The sequence below is a fragment of the Schistocerca gregaria genome, chromosome 4, assembly GCF_023897955.1.
Source record: "Schistocerca gregaria isolate iqSchGreg1 chromosome 4, iqSchGreg1.2, whole genome shotgun sequence".
NCBI classification, from domain to species: Eukaryota; Metazoa; Arthropoda; class Insecta; order Orthoptera; family Acrididae; genus Schistocerca; species Schistocerca gregaria.
In genome coordinates, this window is record NC_064923.1 from 229846600 (window position 1) to 229865458 (window position 18859).

Below are 18859 nucleotides of genomic sequence, written 5' to 3' on the forward strand. Positions count from 1 at the left end.
CACAAGTACATAAATGCAATACAGCTACATCCAAACTTATAAATACAACTACAGAAATCCATAATTATTGATACATGTTCAATTACCCGAAAGTTCCTAAATGCAATATAACATATACCATACAGTTAAAAGGAAGTCACGCTTGATCAAGGTCCGCGTCACTTTCTACTTCTAACCAGACATAATGTCTGAGATAAGAAAGAAATAATAATAATAAAGAGGCAGTCAAATGAAAATGAGATGGAAAAAAGTAGAAAAACCACTAATTATTTCAAAAGTAACGATCATAATTGTTAATAAATTAATCCCACTGTGATACAAGATAGAAAATGCCTTCATGGAAAAATGTCTGTGAGCTCACTTGTTGCCAAGGTTGTTTCAACTAAGCTGCAGGCATTTTCTGGGAAGCCATTACACATTCCCCATACCTTCCCCTGATCTCTCCCCATGTGATTTCCATATTTTTGGAGCCCTGAAGAAAGACATTCACAGCCATTGATTTGCTTTGGATGAAGAGGTTCGTGCCTGGGCACAATCATGGTTTCACAGCCAACCACAAACATTTTTCCATGAAGGCAATGACCATCTTGTCTCACAGCTGGATAAATGCATTAACAGTTACGGTGATTACTTTTGAAACAATAAACAGTTTACTTACTTTTTATCCATCATCTTATTCTCATTTGAAAGTTTCTAATAATAATAATAATAATAATCATCACCATCATCATCCAGTGTGAGTTGTCAACCCCATCTGGCGTGTCCCCAGATGGCAGATAGGGGAATGCCCGGCAGATATGCAAGGTAGGTGGGAAATAAAATACCGCCTGCAGACCAAAATTACAGTCTAAATCCATGCTGCGTCTGACCTGGAGCAAGCGATAGTATGGTCAGCATCTGTTCACCAAGAGGTGCAGCTGCAACATGTGCTCTAGGAACTGACAATCCCTGGTGCTAACAAACCTAGTGGGCAACCAATGAACACCATTGCTTACAAGCAACTATGGCTCATGCAAGTAATAACACCCCAGGTGGTAACCAATCCGTCCGTCAACAGATGGCAACTGGGCACTCAGATTCTGGTGGACCCGGGCTTCCACAAATACAGAGAAAATTGGAGTTCTCTGGCATACTCCCACTCAAAACAACAACATACTTAGGGACTCTCAACATTAACACACTCATGCAGCCTGGAAAGCTGCACAACCTAGTGACAGAACTGGATAGATAGAAGATTCTAATCCTTGTGCTCCAGGAGACACATATCACAGACAAAGAACCATGGACTACGGCAAATACTGCATCTTCAAAAGCAAAACTGACAGATGTGTTGCCAAAGGCATTCTGCTACTAGGGATGGCTTTCACGGTTCACCAGACCATAGTCAAATCCATAAAAGAAGTTACACCAGTAAACAACCGACTGATGAGTATGCAGGTTCACTGCACCAACAAAAACTACACATTGATCAATGCACATGCCCCCACTAAACAAAGTAACAAGACAGACCCAAAGGCTGCAGAAAAATTCTGGTTGACACTCAAGAAAGTGATGTCCAGAGTCCCCAGAGGTGACTTCAAACTACTCCTGGGAGACTTAAATGCACAGATTGGCAAAGAAAAACTGTTGTGACTGACAATTCGCAAGTTTTCACAAACACAACTTTTATTGATGTAAGTTCACAATGTAGGTGACTGGACAACAAACAAAAGGTAACAATAACAAAGCCAGTAACAGTTTCCTAATTGAGGCAAACAAAAGTTCACTTCTAATTTTCTACAAAGGTTTGTGGTAACACACACACACACACACACACACACACACACACACAAGCAACAGTCCAATTCAGAGATGAAGGTGTAATCTTCTACGGTCGCAGTACACAAGGTTGGCATCAGGGGTGAACTGAACTTTGGGGCTGGTTCTAGCCACTAAATAGCTGTATACAGCCAATCAGGTTTTGGCGTAGTGATACTTCCTGCAGGCCGTGGCTCGAGCTCCCCCTGCAAGAAGCAGTGCTCGGAATGTCTGTTTCCATTATTTTGTATGTAAATAGCCGGTGCTTACCGCGGTGCTTTTGGTACACCTTGGGCATAAACAACCTCTCCTCTGTGGTGTAATATGGGTTGCCAGCCCTCAGGGGCTACCTTGGTTTCGGTATAACAAAAATGACACAAGAAAACAGTTGGAAATTATCCAGCACATAAATTTACTAACAAAAATGGCACGCAGCTCACAGAACTCTGTCAAAGAACAACCTCAAGTTCACGTTGGCATTCTTCAGAAAAGTCCCCAGAAAACAGAAAACCTGGCACTCACAAGTCCAGCAGTTAGGTGACTTCCAAATTGACCATGTGGCAATCTCGTGCCCAGTAAAGAAAGAGATCCACAATGTCCAGGTACACAGATGAGCCAACATTGGCTCAGATCATTACCTCACATGTGTCAAAGTCAAATTCACTCCAAAGAGAACTTTCAATAAGAAAACCCCTTTACCAAAATTTGACATAAAGAAGATTGCAGAGTCTGGAGTGAAAGAAGCCTGGGAAAAAGAACATGTAAATGAGGCGAAATTTCCACCAAAAAATCACAGAAAAAGCACAAGCCCTCATTCCTCTGAAGAAGAATGCCATACAACCTTGGTGAGACACTGACAGCGAGAATGCACTCGTCACTAGGAAAGTTGAATACCAGAAATACAATAGCAAAAAATTCCCAAGGAAATTTACAGGCTTTCAATGAAACCTCAAAAACAACCACAAAAATGATCAGAAAAGCCAAGAGAAAATTCATGAAAGAACAGTTGAATTACATAGAGGACAACTTCCGTAACTGCAAGACAAGAGATTTCTACAGCACGTCTGCAGGCACATCTGAGGATACACACCACTGAACCTCTGCTTCAGGAAAAGTGATGGAAAATCGGCACTGACAAATAATGATAATTGCAAGGTGCTGGTATAGTAATTTCTCACTACTGAATTGCCTAGAACCCACTGAGAGATTCCTAGAGGAAGAATTGACAGAGAAGCACCCCCAATACAAGAGGAGGTCCACAGACACATCCTCAAACTCAAAACCAACAGAACATCTTATGAAGATGGTATAGTGGCTGAACTACTGACAAACCTTGGACCAAACTCACTTAGAGAACTCACACAGATTATCACAGACATCTAGACATCAGAAAAGCTGCCAGATTCCTGGAAACGTGCACTGTTTCATCTATTACATAAAAAAGGCGACCATGCAGACGTAAACAATTAAAGGGGCATTCTCCTACTACATGTCACATATAAGAGCCTTTCAGCATGGCTATTCGAAAGGACACAGGACCAGCTGGTACACAAGATTGGTGAGCTTCCGACCTGGTCACTCCTGCACAGAACAAATCTTCAATTTGAAGACTATGCTGAAAATCAATGCCCTCAGAAATATGCCAGTCATATGCACTTTTGTTGACTTTAAGAAAGCGTATGACTCTGTTGGCTGCTAGTCACTGTTCAACATCCTATACAAACAAGGTCAGGACACTGTGGCTGATCAGACAGACACTGACAAACACAACACCAAAAGTGAAATTTAGGGGGGAAATCACTGAACCCTTTGGGACCAGACATGCATTAAATTGGAGATCTCTCATTACTCCTCTTCAACCTAGTGTTGGACAAAGTCATTAAGGAATGGGAGAAAGAGCTAAAATTATGAGGACACTGGAAGCCAGTTTGATTAGCATGACCCAAGGACGAACTGGAAGCTGGCTGTTTAGCCTTCGTGGATGACCTGGCACTACTAGTAGACAACGAAACCACAGCAATCAGGTACGTAGAAATACTCAGACAGTGTGCAGAAAAAGTAGGGCTACAGATTCCTATCCAAAAAACAGAGTTCTTCTGAACAAAATGCAATGTACTGAACTTAAACACACAATATGCCACAATCAACAGAGTAACAAATTTTAAACAGCTATGGGAAGTGCTCGAACTGACAGGAAAGGAGAAAATCATGTAGAACACCATGTTACTGAAGATGAAGAGAGCATTATACAAAACAAAGGGTATCTAAAACAAAAAATGTCTGTCGAACTCCATCAAAATTCGTCACTGCAATACTGTAATCAAACCTGAGGTGCTATACGCCTGCGAAGCACTGACACTACACACTAAGAGCAACCCAGACAAGATCCTCACACAGGAAAGAAAAATTATCAGGAAAATTATTGGACCAAACTTACAGACAATGGATACTGGCCTCACTCAAGAGACACCACAGAAAAGTTGTCCAACATCGCAGCGGGCATCAGAAAAAGGCGACTAAAATTTTGTGGCCATATCAGCAGACTCCCACATACCAGAATCACCAACCGAATACTCGGATACAAACAGAGGCACAAAACCAATACCCCTTTGATGGCACAAGTCAAAACTGATTTGTAAAAGCACAAGTAGATTCAGCGAACATCACAGACAAAAGTATCTACAGACACAAGTGGGAAGTAATGTCAGAGAAGACAGCACCTAAAGCCCAAAGACCAAAGTGGACCGAAGAAAGGAAGAGGGTCTTTAATGAATGAGAACAGGAAGAACTAGTAGTCATAAATGCTTTGCTTGGTCTGATAGAGGCCTGTAACATGTGAATAAATAATAATAATAATAATAATAATAATAATAACAATTTTAAAAACATCTTTAAACAGAATGGCTAGATAGTCCAATATCTAATCTCATGTGCCATTTTATGAGTACAGTTTTAGTAAAGTCATCTTTCTGTGTAATCCCATTCACATCTTGTTGCCAATTACTTATTCATAGGTTTAATGTGGGTTATTTATACATTACAGTAATTGGATCACTCTCTTCTCTCTGTCACAGTTCTGCAGCGACCTTTGTGTCTGCCATGACAATTTTATCTCTACTTCTGTCCTACCTCGTTATCAACAATGGTGTTGTCAGTAACATCAATCAGTAACATTACACTTTATCATAATTACACTGGTAAGTACAACAGCATTTGTACTGCTTTCCAGCATTATATTATACTGATCTATCATATCAGTGGAGGGAGCTTCCCTTTGGAACAAACACCTCATTACAAGACACATGCAAATGAACAAATGTAAAGATGAGATAGTCTCAAGAAATGTACGCACTCACTTCTAACATCTTCCCTGCTGCTAATGTTACTGACAGTACCATACACAGCACATTTATCTACTGGAAATGTCCACTTAACACACTACAGGGACTGCATCTGAAGCCCATTTCTTTACATCTTCAATGTACACATTTTATAAGATGAAGAGAAGAAAAATGTATAATTTAGCAAATACTTACATATATACAACCGAAGGCTGCAAAGTGCTAGTTACAAGCAGATTAACTTGTGAATCTTCTGCAAGCTTTTCCTCCTCTTTTCCAAGAAATGATGGACACTGAACACTTGAATATCTATCAAACATACGGACAGAAGACACTGATCCTGCAAAACGAGCACTCCAACTAGTTATAACTTCTCTCTTTTGTGGATCAACAACTGATAACTTCATGTAACCACATTCACAACCATATGCTGTTAATCGTCTGGAACAACAAGCAGAAACAATTATTACTACAAGCAGTAAACAAAGCTCTTAGTGAATGGCTTTCTCTTCTTCATTTGCATATGATAGCCAGAAAAGTCTTAAAAGTAGTGAGAATTTAGTGTTAACACTGTATGGTAAAAATGAGTGTAATTTAGTGGGTACGTTTCAAACTACAAATGTAAATGTCGGGGGACAGAAGTCTTCAGATGCAGAAGTAACTTTGGGTGATCATTCTGAAATTATATTGTTGTTCCTGTGTCTTCGTGATTGAATGAAGGCAAGGACAACTTGAATGCAAGCATCAACAAAGGTACACAGACAGAGAAACCAACATGTTCGTACATCTATTCCAAAATATGGTATGTTAGGTTCAACAATATCTAACTCTGAACAATGGCTAGTTTAGGCATTCTCCTATGTCATTATAATACCATACTGGTGTCAAACTTATTAATGTTGAAATACTAGTTATTTCGCACTATTACTGGCTTCGCTATTACTAAAAACTTCACTGGATGTTGTACGTAGCTCATACTAAATAATAAGAAAATTTAAACAGGCTATTAGCTATTAAATCTGATACGCTGTAATCACATCTGTCAACATCACATACATACCCACAGTTCAGTTACAAATGAAAATTTTTTGCTGCATATTAATTAAGCTGCATAGTAAAATACAACATAAAAGTAGAACACATAAATTATAGTGCACATTTAAAATTAGATATAGCAACACTAAACAAAACACTGTATATATAATTAAGCTATGAAAACTAGTTGGCTGCACTGCCAGTATGTAACAGTAAGTACAATGAAGCAGTACCTCAGCCATTTTTTGCTAAAGTATAATTGTATTGTGAGACTGAAATAATTAAAAATCACACACTTGTTTGCTGCTGTCACTCAACTGAATGTCAGTATCCTCACCCCAATTGCAGAAGAAAACTTCCAACACACTTTGTTATCGGTCTAGTTTGTATGTATGTAATATTTCACAAAGATATCTTACTATTCTGGCAACCATGATGTTGCAGTCCCAGTTGTTAACAAGTATATTATGATAGAATTTTCACTTACTGTGTGTGTTCTTCATTATACCGAATATCCATCCACATTACAACACTTGGAATGTCTGAAAATTCAGGGAAATAGGTATCTACTTCAACTTGACTGTAGCAGTGGTTTACTCTGTCCTCTCGAAACACATGGATCTTGTTATCACTTCCAGATAATAACCATACAACCTTTAAAAGAAAATATTTGGTGTTAAAGCTAACACTAAAATTTAAAACACTACACATTGATGATATATATTCAAATGAAAGAAACTGATTTTGTTCATTGATTGTTTGTGTCACTGAGTCATTCATTCATTCACATTCATTCACATTCCACATCTAGGAAGAATATATGATTAAATTTGTATTTGCTTTGAGGTCACAGAGCGAAAATTTTGGTACACAGAGCTGTCACCTCTGGCAGCAACAATGGTTCACTCAAAAAGGCCTTGAGTCGAACAGAACTTGGATAGTAGATACAAGTAAGATTACGTCATGCTGCTTCAACTATGTTCCACAGTTAGCAGTTATAGCTACTGGCAAATGATTAGGTGCCAGTCTCTCAACAAACTGTGACCAGATGTTTTCAATGGGTGAGAGATCTGGAGAATATGCTGACCAGGGCAACAGTCATACACCCTCTATGTTGAGATAGGTCAAGGCAACATGCAGCCTTGCATTACCTTGTTGAAAGATAATGTTGTGGACACCTCAAATATGGTACGCTGCTACCAGCCTTAACATGTCAGAACTGTTAACACCTGCTGTCCAAATTACGAACTATGTGAACCATAAGCAATTGTGTTGTGTACCCAATTGCACCCCATACCATCATGCCAAGTGCAAGGCCCATCTGATAATGTAAAATGCAATCTGGAAATGTTTGCTGTCCTCAGAGGCTCCACATACAGTTATGTTTATCAAGACACTATACACAAAACAGAGACCTGGTCCGGAAAGACAGTGTGGTGCCACTCCTGTGTCCAGGGTGATTGTTGTGTGTACCACTGCCACTGTGCCTCTGCTGGCGTATCATGGGAAGCTGCTACAATGGTCATCACACTAGCACTCTGTGGTACTCCAGACACTGGATTCTTATCTTATTGCAAACTATTCCACTGACTGGCTTAAAATACATGAAGTGACAGTATGTTGGTGCATGACCAAGCAACAGTATGTCTGTCCTCCTAGTTGATGGTTGCATGGGTCGTAGAGATCTTGTGTTTTGTTGAGTATGAGCCTCCTGAACCTATCAATTTTATAGTCATGTGACAGTCACGGGGTCCAAGTTCGAACCCTGTTGCACAAATATCGTCAATTGCATCTCGCAGTAGTAACTAGCATAACAACATGAAATGTTAAATCAAGTGGCCGTAGGAAAACACACACACACAAAAGCTTTCACTTGTGCAAGCTTTCGGAGCCAGTGGCTCCTCCTTCCAGCAGAAGGGTTGAAGTGGAAGGAAGAGGGCTGAAGGAAATGGACTGGAGAGGTTAAGGAAAAGGGGTAGAGTTTTGAAAAGTCACCCAGAACCCCAGGTCAGCGACTTACCAGACAGGATGAGAAGAAAAGACTTAGTACTCTGGAAGAGGGCACACACTGCCGCAGTAGAGAGAAGATGGATTCTGGGAACAACGCCTAGGCTGTAGCTATGCCATTTCTTCCCAATTTCCATTCTTCTGTGAGAGCTAGTACTGAAGTGTGTGTAGGAGAACTTCTGCAACGTTTGAAGTAGGAGAAATGTACTGGTATAAATGAAGCTGTGGGTGCAGATCATTAGTTGTGCCTAGATAGTTTAGCCAATAATGGCATTGTCCATGACTAGGTTATGTGTTGAAGTTATGGTCCAGTAAATGGTTTTGATCTGCCAGGAAGTTTTCAAACATTACACACTCTGCTGCAGAGTGAAAGATTCAGTCTGGGTTTTCATATTGTTCTGTATATATTCAAACAAACGTGTCCTCCTGTCAAAACTAAAGTATAAATGCACTGATGCTGAATTAGCGCAGACAACTGAACAGAGGTCATGCCATATTGCAAATCACAATCACAATATATTATAAAACATGTTTGTTATGGTATTAGTTAACTCTGTCAAAGTTTCAGTGAAACTTTAATGGGAGAAAGGTTGTTCAGTATTGTGCTGTAAGAATGTGAATCAACTTAATAAAAAGTAATTTTCTTTGCAATAAAGGAAAACATATATGTGGATTAATAAGGCTATTTCCAAAAATGTAGTTGTTATACATACTTATGAATTCTACCCTGGTGGAAACTTAAGTTCAGTGCAGATCCATCTATTTCCACGAGTTGAAGCGATCTTGCTGCTTAGCGACAAAGGGTCTAATGCAGGAGCGAGTACCACCCCTGGACTCTGCTGTAGATCCCCCCCCCCCCCCCCAGCTATGTATGTGACTGTGGTCAGCGTGCAGTAAATACTTGTTGAAACAAAAAATTGACTATAACCAAGAAAAGGACTTCAAGATAAACCCAGCTTTGGCAAAGCTGTTAGAGCAACAATAGCTTCAAATGATGTTGTTACAACAATAATTAGCAGCACAACAGGAGTGGCACTACCAGCAGACAGAGCCTCAAGAAGAATGGCACTACCAGTAAAAAGGTGTAGACCACTCATATGCAGTGTGGGTGGCAGATATTCAGGGACTCAGTCAAAAATGTCAATTTGTCCGTGACAACCTAGTATATATAGCCAAGTATGCCAATCCATTTATTCGGGACTCAGAAATTCAATTCCCATAAGATGAACAGGTTTGCAACGAGGAATCAGAACTCCTGTACTTCACTTGAAAGGAATCCTATGCATTGCTCAACTATTCAAAGTTTTGCAAGCAGTTAGTTACCCATGGTGGTCTCCTTTGAACTAGCCCTGGTTAACCCCTGGAAACAACATCAATCCCATACCTCCTCAGAATCTATCTGATCACCACAGGGTGTGGCATTAGACACTGGCACTAATCCCTCCCATCATGTGAAGACTGCTTGAAAATGAACCGATGATTCAAATGCCCTGTTGCCAGGAAATCTGTGCAAAATGTGGACATGAAGGGTATCTTGCTGTGGTGTGCCAGAGCAGTTACAGCTCTTTAGATCTGTTAGGCCTCCCATCTGGGAAGCATAGATATAAACAGCCTAGGGTCATGAATAGTGGACTCACTGAGGCTGCCAATATCAAATCCTGGTCAAAAGTGTGGTTTCAGCAGATGTCAGTTACAAGAATGTCACTCAAAACCTAAACATCCTGGTAGTGGATTGCCTAGCACTAGAAAATATTTTTGGGCTACACGTCTTTTCAGCTTTTGGGATTACTGTCACTGTAAACCTAGCATTGGAAACTATTCAATTTCAGGTGCTAGAGGCACCCTGCAAAGAATTTTCTGTGATATTTTTATAGGGACTGGGGCTGTTAATTCCTGCACTATCAGCGTGGTGCCATTCAGGATTGCCTTACACATTCTGCTTATGGAGAAACTTATGAGTGAGTGCTATTCCTTGACTCTGTTCTGGATCACTGCTGGAGTCTGCATAATTATGGTGAGCATGCCATAAATGCTTGTTGAAACAGGAAAGCTACTGTCTTCAAAACTGCCATTTTTTATGAATGACATTAATTTTGGGAGGGTGTTTTAACTAGTCATAGCTGAATACAGTTGTCATTGCACCACAAAATTAATATACATCTTTATTCCTCACTGCATAGGCTGAGTTCAGTATTTTGACTCCTTTCTGAATTTTCTTTCAGAAGGAATTACACAATGGCAAGCAAAAAGCAGATGGAATATCTGCTGGATCTTGCCAAAACCAGTGCTGAGAGGGCATTGTAAAGTAAGTGACTTTCCATACCACCACAGAACTGTGACCAGCAAAGTGCACCGGAATTGAATTGTTTCGTTACTTTTGACTGCCCTCATAGAGGTGTGGACAAAAACACGGAAACATCATAAACGCAACACATTATCACACATAATACAGTGTAGGAAAACCATGCATTCAAAACTGCTTCTAGTCATCTTGGAGGGGATAGATACAGGTGCTGCATTGTTTACAAGGGATCTTACATCATTCTTCCTGCAGTAGATTTGGCAAGTTCAGGTAGTTATGCTGGAGGTGGATAGCAATCACACACCCTTTTCTCGAAAGTAGACCACAAAGGCTCAATAATATTGAGATCTGGTGCCTGTGGTGGACAGGGGAGATGTGACAATTCACTCCTGTGCTCACAAAACCAGTCCTGGATGATGCAAGCTGTGTGCACAGGAGCCCTGTCACCAAACAGCAAAGTCACTGGTCCACCCTCCAATTCCCTGCCTCTGGAGCTCCCTTCGTGTTGTTTTGGTGCTGACAGAGTAAACAAATGTGACATTCAGTTCCGCAGTGACTTGTTCAGCATTCCAGCAGTCATCCTCTTATTTTTTGTCACAATCCTCTTCAATGACTGTGTGGCACAATCACTCAACACACTCTTTCATCTGTGTTGTGACTTAGGAGATGCTAGTTTTTCACTTTCCCTGTATGCGGTATAAATTTTCGATACAATGTCTGTTAAAACGCCAAACACTTTATCTACCTTGATTGTGGAACCACTCATCATATTAGCATTAAAAATTTGCCTGTGTCTGAATTCATCTAGTTCCAACATGATGCACTCACACATACACAGAACACTGTTCTGACCACGACTGACACTTACAACATACTGAAGACATTGCAGGGCTGACATTTGTGGTCAAATACAACAATGCAATCTGCAGGCTTGGCTAACATCTGCTTTTATGTTCAAGCATGCATTTCTCATGGTGTTTCTGTATTTTTGTCCAATCCATGTAATTCTGCGACATTAATTGTAAACTAATTTTCTTGAGTAGAATGGTGAACACTTTCTTTTTCTTGTTTTAATGCTAAGTGGGCACAACTCTGCTGAGAAGCTGAGAACTGTTTACCAGCACTATTGTCTGATGTGTCGTATTCAGTTCTCGAGATGATCTGGAATAGTGCAATAAGCATCTCAAATGTTTATATGATGAGTCCATGTTGTTCCAGTCAACAGTGAGTAGTAGTGCAGGGGCTTGGTATGGCTGACGTGAAAAAACTCGCCCTCATCCTCACACAGATGGGGACGTAGGAAGTGCTTTCAAGATCATTCCATATGCCTGATACCAATGGCAGGCAGTTTTTCATGCCATGGTTTTATAACCATGTGACAGCAGCCTAGCAATAGATGAAAAACAATTACAGCATATAGTGGATCCCACTGAAACTAAGGGAAAGACTTATGAAATGGAAATCAGTACAATGAAAACAAAAGTAATCGCACTAGGAAGAAATAAAAAGGTAAAGATAATACTGAATGGAGAAGTATTAGAACATATGCAAAGTTTTAAATACTGCAGAAGCAGGATAGATAGAAACAGACTGGAAGAGCACCAAAGGAATTAAAATCAAAATAGCAATGCCAAAAGAGGCATTTTATAAGAAAAGGAGAATTTTCTGCACCAATATGTCAAAGAATTGAGGAGAAGGGATGGAAATGACATTTAAAGAAAAAGGAAAAAAGGGAACATTTATTAAGAAATAAAATCTTACTGAATGAGTATATAAAAACTTTAGGGTACATTAGAACCAAAAATGAAAGAAAGTATAAAAAGAGAGAGTGACGCAAGAAAGGTTTGAAGAAGAAGAAGAAGAAGAAGAAGAAGAAGAAGAAGAAAGAGAGTATTAAAGAGGAATGGAGATATTAGAAAATAAACTGTTCAATAATATGTGGTACAATACTTTGTTTTATTATCTGAACCCAACTGATGAGAATATTTTATTGTCAACATTTGACTATCATGGCCAGACAAAACATAAAACATTGGTTTTAGATCTAAATTAATAAACCTTTAATCACTGATAAGGCAGATTTCACTTCACTGACATGGCACTGGGCAAAAAAACAGTGCTGCTTCACTTATGTGTCCCACCTCAGAATGCCGCTCAAGTGTGTGTGACCCCAAACAGGACCAACAGGGATATTGAAAGTATGCAAGGAATGGCAGCACAAATGGTGACAGGTTTGTTCAATCCACAGGGTAGTGTCAGGGAAAGCTGAGAAAACAAAACTGGTAAACTCTTTTAGGTAGATTCAAATTATCCCACAAAAGGCCTAGTTATAAAATCAGTACCATGTGAAGAATCAACGTAGAATCTGTTTAGATCCATACACACCATTTACAGAGGAACCATCAAGACAAAATTGTGAATTTTAGGAAGTATGTAGAAGGTAGGGGTCCCAGGTGTCGATGGGGTAAGGAGGTTGATGGAGTCAGGTGAAAGGTTTTGTAGGGGGCCTAAGGTTCTGAGGATCCCTTGAACTCCGCCTGGACATCAGAAATGGGGTTACCTTGGCAAACTTTGTATGTAGTGTTGCCTGAAAACTGACGCAGTCCCTCAGCCACATACTCCCGACGATGAAGTACCACGGTGGTGGAACCCTTGTCTGCCGGAAGAATGACAATGGATCGGTCAGCCTTCATATCACGGATAGCCTGGGCTTCAGCGGTGGTGATGTTGGGAGTAGGATTAAGGTTTTTCAAAAAGGATTGAGAGGCAAGGCTGGAAGAGAGAAATTTCTGGAAGGTTTGTAGAGGGTGATTTTGAGGAACAGGAGGTGACAGAGGACGGAACTGTTCCAGGCAGGGTTCAATTTGGATAGTGTCTTGGAGAGTTGGATCATTAAGAATAGGATTAGGATTATTTTTGTTCGTGGCAAAGTGATATTTCCAGCAGAGAGTATGAGTGTAGGACAGTAAATCTTTGACGAGGGCTGTTTGGTTGAATCTGGGAGTAGGGCTGAAGGTGAGGCCTTTGGATAGGACAGAGGTTTCGGATTGGGAGAGAGGTTTGGAGGAAAGGTTAACTACTGAATTAGGGTGTTGTGGTTCCAGATTGTGTTGATTAGAATTTTGAGGTTTTAGGGGGAGTGGAGCTGGATGTGGGAGATTGAGTAGATGGGAGAGACTGGGACGAAAGCGTTGGTATGTTGATAGAGACACAACCAAACATAAACACACACACAAAATTAAAGCTTTCGCAAACCACGGTTGCTTCATCAGGAAAGAAGGAAGGAGAAGGAAAGACGAAAAGACGTGAATTAAAACCCAATCATCCCGGCCACCCCATTGTAGCTGGTTACCAAGCCCCCCTACGTAGATAAACACCTTCAACGCATTACATGCAGTCTCCCATCCTTCATCAAAGACACCAACCACTTTCTCAAACGCCTGGAAGCCTTACCCAATCTATTAGCCCCGGAAACCATCCTTGTAACCATTGATGCCACTTCCTTACACACAAATATTCCGCATGTCCAGGGCCTCACTGCAATGGAACACTTCCTTTCACGCCGATCACCTGCCACCCTACCTAAAACCTCTTTGCTCATTACCTTAGCCAGATTCATCCTAACTCACAACTTCTTCACTTTTGAAGGCCAGACATACCGACAATTAAAGGGAACAGCCATGGGTACCAGGATGGCCCCCTCATATGCCAACCTATTTATGGGTCACTTAAAGGAAGCCTTCTTGGTTACCCAGGCCTGCCAACCCAAAGTTTGGTACAGATATATTGGTGACATCTTCATGATCTGGACTCACAGTGAAGAAGAACTCTAGGATTTCCTCTCCAACCTCAACTCCTTTGATTCCATCAGATACACCTGGTCCTACTCCTAACCCATGCCACTTTCCTCGATGTTGACCTGGCCAGCTTCACACATCTGTCCACATCAAACCCACCAACAAGCAACAATACCACCATTATGACAGCTGCCACCCATTCCATATCAAACAGCTTCCCTACAGCTTAGGTCTTTGTGGCAAATGAATCTGCTCCAGTCCTGAATCCCTAAACCGTTACTTCAATAACCTGAAAACAGCTTTCGCATCCCTCAACTACCCTCCTGACCTAGTACAGAATCAAATAACCAGAGCCACTTTCTCATCCCCTCAAACCCAGAACCTCCCACAGAAGAACCCCAAAAGTGCCCCACTTGCGACAGGATACTTTCCGGGACTGGATCAGACTCTGAATGTGGTTCTCCAGCAGGGATATGACTTCCTCAAATCCTGCCCTGAAATGAGATCCTTCATGAAATTCTCCCCACTCCACAAAGAGTGTCTTTCCGCCGTCCACCTAACCTTCGTAACCTCTTAGTTCAACCCTTGAAATTCCCAAACCACCTTCCCTACCTTCTGGCTCCTACCCTTGTAACCATCCCCGGTGTAAAACCTGTCCCAAGCATCCTCCCACCACCACCTACTCCAGTCCTGTAACCCAGAAGGTGTACACAATCAAAGGCAGAGCCACGTGTAAAAGCACCCACGTGATTTACCAACTGACCTGCCTACACTGTGAAGCTTTCTATGTGGGAATGACCAGCAACAAACTGTCCATTCGCATGAATGGACACAGGCAGACAGTGTTTTTTGGTAATAAGGATCACCCTGTGGCTAAACATACCTTGGTGCACGGCCAGCACATCTTGGCACAGTGTTACACCGTCCAGGTTATCTGGATACTTCTCACTAACACCAAACTATCAGAACTCCGGAGATGGGAACTTGCCCTTCAATATATCCTCTCTTCCCATTACCCACCAGGCCTCAACCGCTGCTAATTTCAAGTTGTCGCTGCTCATACCTCACCTGTCATTCAACATCTTTGCCTCTGTACTTCTGCCTCGACTGACGTCTCTGCCCAAACTCTTTGCCTTTACATATGTCTGCTTGTGTCTGTATATGTGCGGACGGATGTGCGCGCGCACGCGAGCGAGAGAGAGAGGGAGAGAGAGAGAGAGAGTGGATACCTGTCACTTTTTCCCCCTAAGGTAAGTCTTTCCACTCCTGGGATTGGAATAACTCCTTAACCTCTCCCTTAAAACCCACATCCTTTCGTCTTTCCCTCTCCTTCCCTCTTTCCTGATAAAGCAACCGTGGGTTGCGAAAGCTTGTATTTTGTGTGTGTGTTTGTGTTTGTTAGTGTCTCTATCGACATACCAACGCTTTCGTTTGGTAAGTTACATCATCTTTGTTTTTAGATAGATTTTTCCCACGTGGAATGTGTTCCCTGTATTATATTCTATTCAGTGGGTTTTGTTGATGTGTCACAAACAGAACATGTCCAAGGCAACACAAATAATGGGAAATCAGACTTTAACAGAGTAGGAGATGATAAATCAGGACAGCTTGAGATAACTGAAGAAAGAGAGCAGCTTGAGATATTTTGGTATCACAATGGAAAGAGTTTTCAGACATGCCTGGACTACACCAAAAGTTCTTTATGCAACATTGCTCAATTCCCTTTCAGTATAAGGAGCACAGTGAAGAAGAAATTTGGGTTAGTGTTGAAACATCCAGATCCTACAACAATCTGTTAGTATGTGTACCACAGAAAGCTGGGTCAATACGCTTGGTACTTGACTCATATAATATTAATACGATTATAGAGCCAGAAACAGATCACCCATAAACTTTCGAAAAACTGTTACATGTTCATGATATGAAGACACTCACCTCAGTAGATTTATGCACAAGTAAATGGCAAGTGGAGATGAAACCAGAGTGCCACCAATACACCACAATTCTATGTTTTGAGTGTTGCTACCCGTTTAAAAATCTACCTTTTGTACTGAATGTGTCATCAACTGCCTTCATTAAGAGATTTAAACAAAGTGATTCCTGTAGAACTATGTAAGAAGGGTACCTCGTATGTGGATGTAAAGAGCATGGCAAAGAGCACAATAAGATCCTGAACTGTTTGCTGCAATTCAAAGATCGTGGGATAACTGTGAACCTTGTAAAATCAGAACCTGGGCGTAAGGGAAGCAAATGCATTGGGGAAGTGCTTTCACGAGAAGGGATTCAACCAGATCTGTAGAAGCTCTAAGGCACAAGAAATTATGCAGTACCAAAAAACTAAGCAACAGGTTTGTGCCTTTTTAGGACTAGTAAATTATTAGAAAAGATTCATCAAGGTAACTGTATCTACCTTGTGGCTCTGTCATCTAATGAGAAAGAATGCAGATTGGGACTGGAACTAAGAAGCATAGTGTGAGTTTGTAGCACTGAAGGAAGCTTAATCAATACCCCCATACTGGGACGTCCTGATTTTGAGAGAGATAGAGTTCTCCATTGCCCCGGATACCTTCTGTACTAGGATTGGCGTTCATCTGTTCCTAAACATACTGTGTAATATTGACTCGGTGACGTCATCCATGAATCAAATCTTGTCCAAGTCTGAACAAAGCTACTCCATTACAGTAGGCTAAGCCCTCACAATTATGTAGGGATTTATGAGGTTTTTATTCTTCTTGTTTGGTAGGGGACACAAAGGTGTACTGTGACCATAAACTGCTGCAGTGTTTGATGACTTCCAAACTGACACAACTACTTGGTGCACTGATCACTGTATCTCCAAGAGCTTCGATTAACAATTGTGTACATATCAGAGAAAGGCCATGTACATTCTGGTGCAAAGGAATGCTCTGGCAGGTTAAGGGAGTCTATTTTTTCGCAATGTGGAGAGAAGAATCTGGAAAGTTATGGCAAAGTGCAAGTCCTGTCAACATGCAAAATTAGCCACTGTAATGCACAGAATACCGGTATTTCTGATTATTCTGGTGAAGCTGTCAGAACTTGCTACTACTGGGCTGTTCAGCCCCTCCTGAGGGCAAGACAAAGTTATTAGTATGTGTTAGTTATTGTTGAACTGACTACAAAATATGTAACCTTTGCACCTTTCAGACTGCTAGTGCAAAGACTATGTGTAAGGGGTTGGCAGAGAGCTTTCTGAGAGGTGTAAGGGAAGTAGACAACGTTGAATTAGACAGTGGTCCTCTGTTCAAATCACTCAAATGGCAAGCTTTTTTTATGACAGAGGAAGAGTATCACAGTATATGTTTCTCATTACCATGCTGTATCAAATCCTCCAGAAGGATAATGAAGGCACTTGCGAGGATAATTCATTTGTAATGACCACACACAACATTGGAAGTGGGATATCTTCTTGGAAGATTTCCAAGAAGATATCCCAGACACTCATTCTCAGTTTTGAAGAACAAGTGGTCAGCTTATAAGAATAGGGAAGAGGTTCATTTTCCATCCACAGAGAGGGACAGACATGCTGCAATAGTACAGATGGCAATGAAACAAATATGAAGAGCTGCTGAGATAAGTAAAGCTAATCAGAAGGGAGCACTTCATCATATACACTTGACAGTAGGGAATAGGGTTTTGATTAAAGCTAATTTTAAATTCTTCACAAAATTAACATTGTTTATTTTACTAAGCAATGAATATTTAAAAAAATCAGCAAAAAGTAAAGACTCAGTTGTATGAAGGTGGTTTCAATAATTTTAAAATTTTTCATACAGTTAACATTTACTATCACAGTAACCAAGGAATATAAAAAGAAATCTACAAAAAATAAACAATCAAATGGGATTAAATAGCAAAGAAAATTGTGAAATTTTAGCTAAATTTTTTGAAAAGCTGTTAAACTGTCCAGTTCCAACAGATAAATTAGAATTTCTAGTGACACCTCAAAATCTAGAGGAATATTTCCCACCAACAGAGTTAAAAATTCATGAATCCAAAACACTCAAAAACAATAAAGCAAGTGGTGAAGACTCCATTACAGTAGAATTATTGAAGTGGTCAGAACCAAAAATCATAAAGGATCTACAACTGCTTCTTGAGAACAATTGAAAAACTGAAAAGATTCCAACTGAATGAAAAACAGCATTAATCCACCCACTACATAAAAAGGGAGACAAACAAAATGTCAAAAATTACAGAGGAATGTCACTTCTGTCAGTGGCATACAGAAATTCTCCTGAACAGAGTGGTAGATACTTTAGATAAACAACTGGGAGAATATAAGGGTGGTTTTCGAAAGGGAAGATCCTGCACAGAACAAATTTTTAACTTAAAGTCAATAATTCACCATAGAATGTTAACCAGCAAACCAACAATATTGTCATTTCAAGAAAGCATTTGATTGTATAGACAGAGAAACAATAGATAAAGTGATTAGAGAATTTGGTGTTAAATCAAAATTAGCAAATATAATTTGTGAACAGGTACAATATCTACAGTCAAATTTATGGGAGAAGTATCTCAGCCATTTGAAATAAAAACTGGTGTTAGATTAGGTGATG

General features: G+C 40.4%; 1 protein-coding gene across 1 annotated transcript in view; it reads right to left on the reverse strand.

The window, feature by feature from the left end:
• LOC126266616 (KICSTOR complex protein kaptin-like) overlaps positions 1 to 18859 on the reverse strand; it is a 91780-nt gene that overhangs the window by 23308 nt on the left and 49613 nt on the right. Inside the window, exons 4-5 of the mRNA XM_049970962.1 lie at positions 6661 to 6827; positions 5334 to 5579 (exon numbers count right to left, since the gene is read on the reverse strand). Coding sequence (XP_049826919.1) covers positions 5334 to 5579; positions 6661 to 6827 — 413 coding nt within the window. The remainder of the gene's footprint in view (positions 1 to 5333; positions 5580 to 6660; positions 6828 to 18859) is intronic.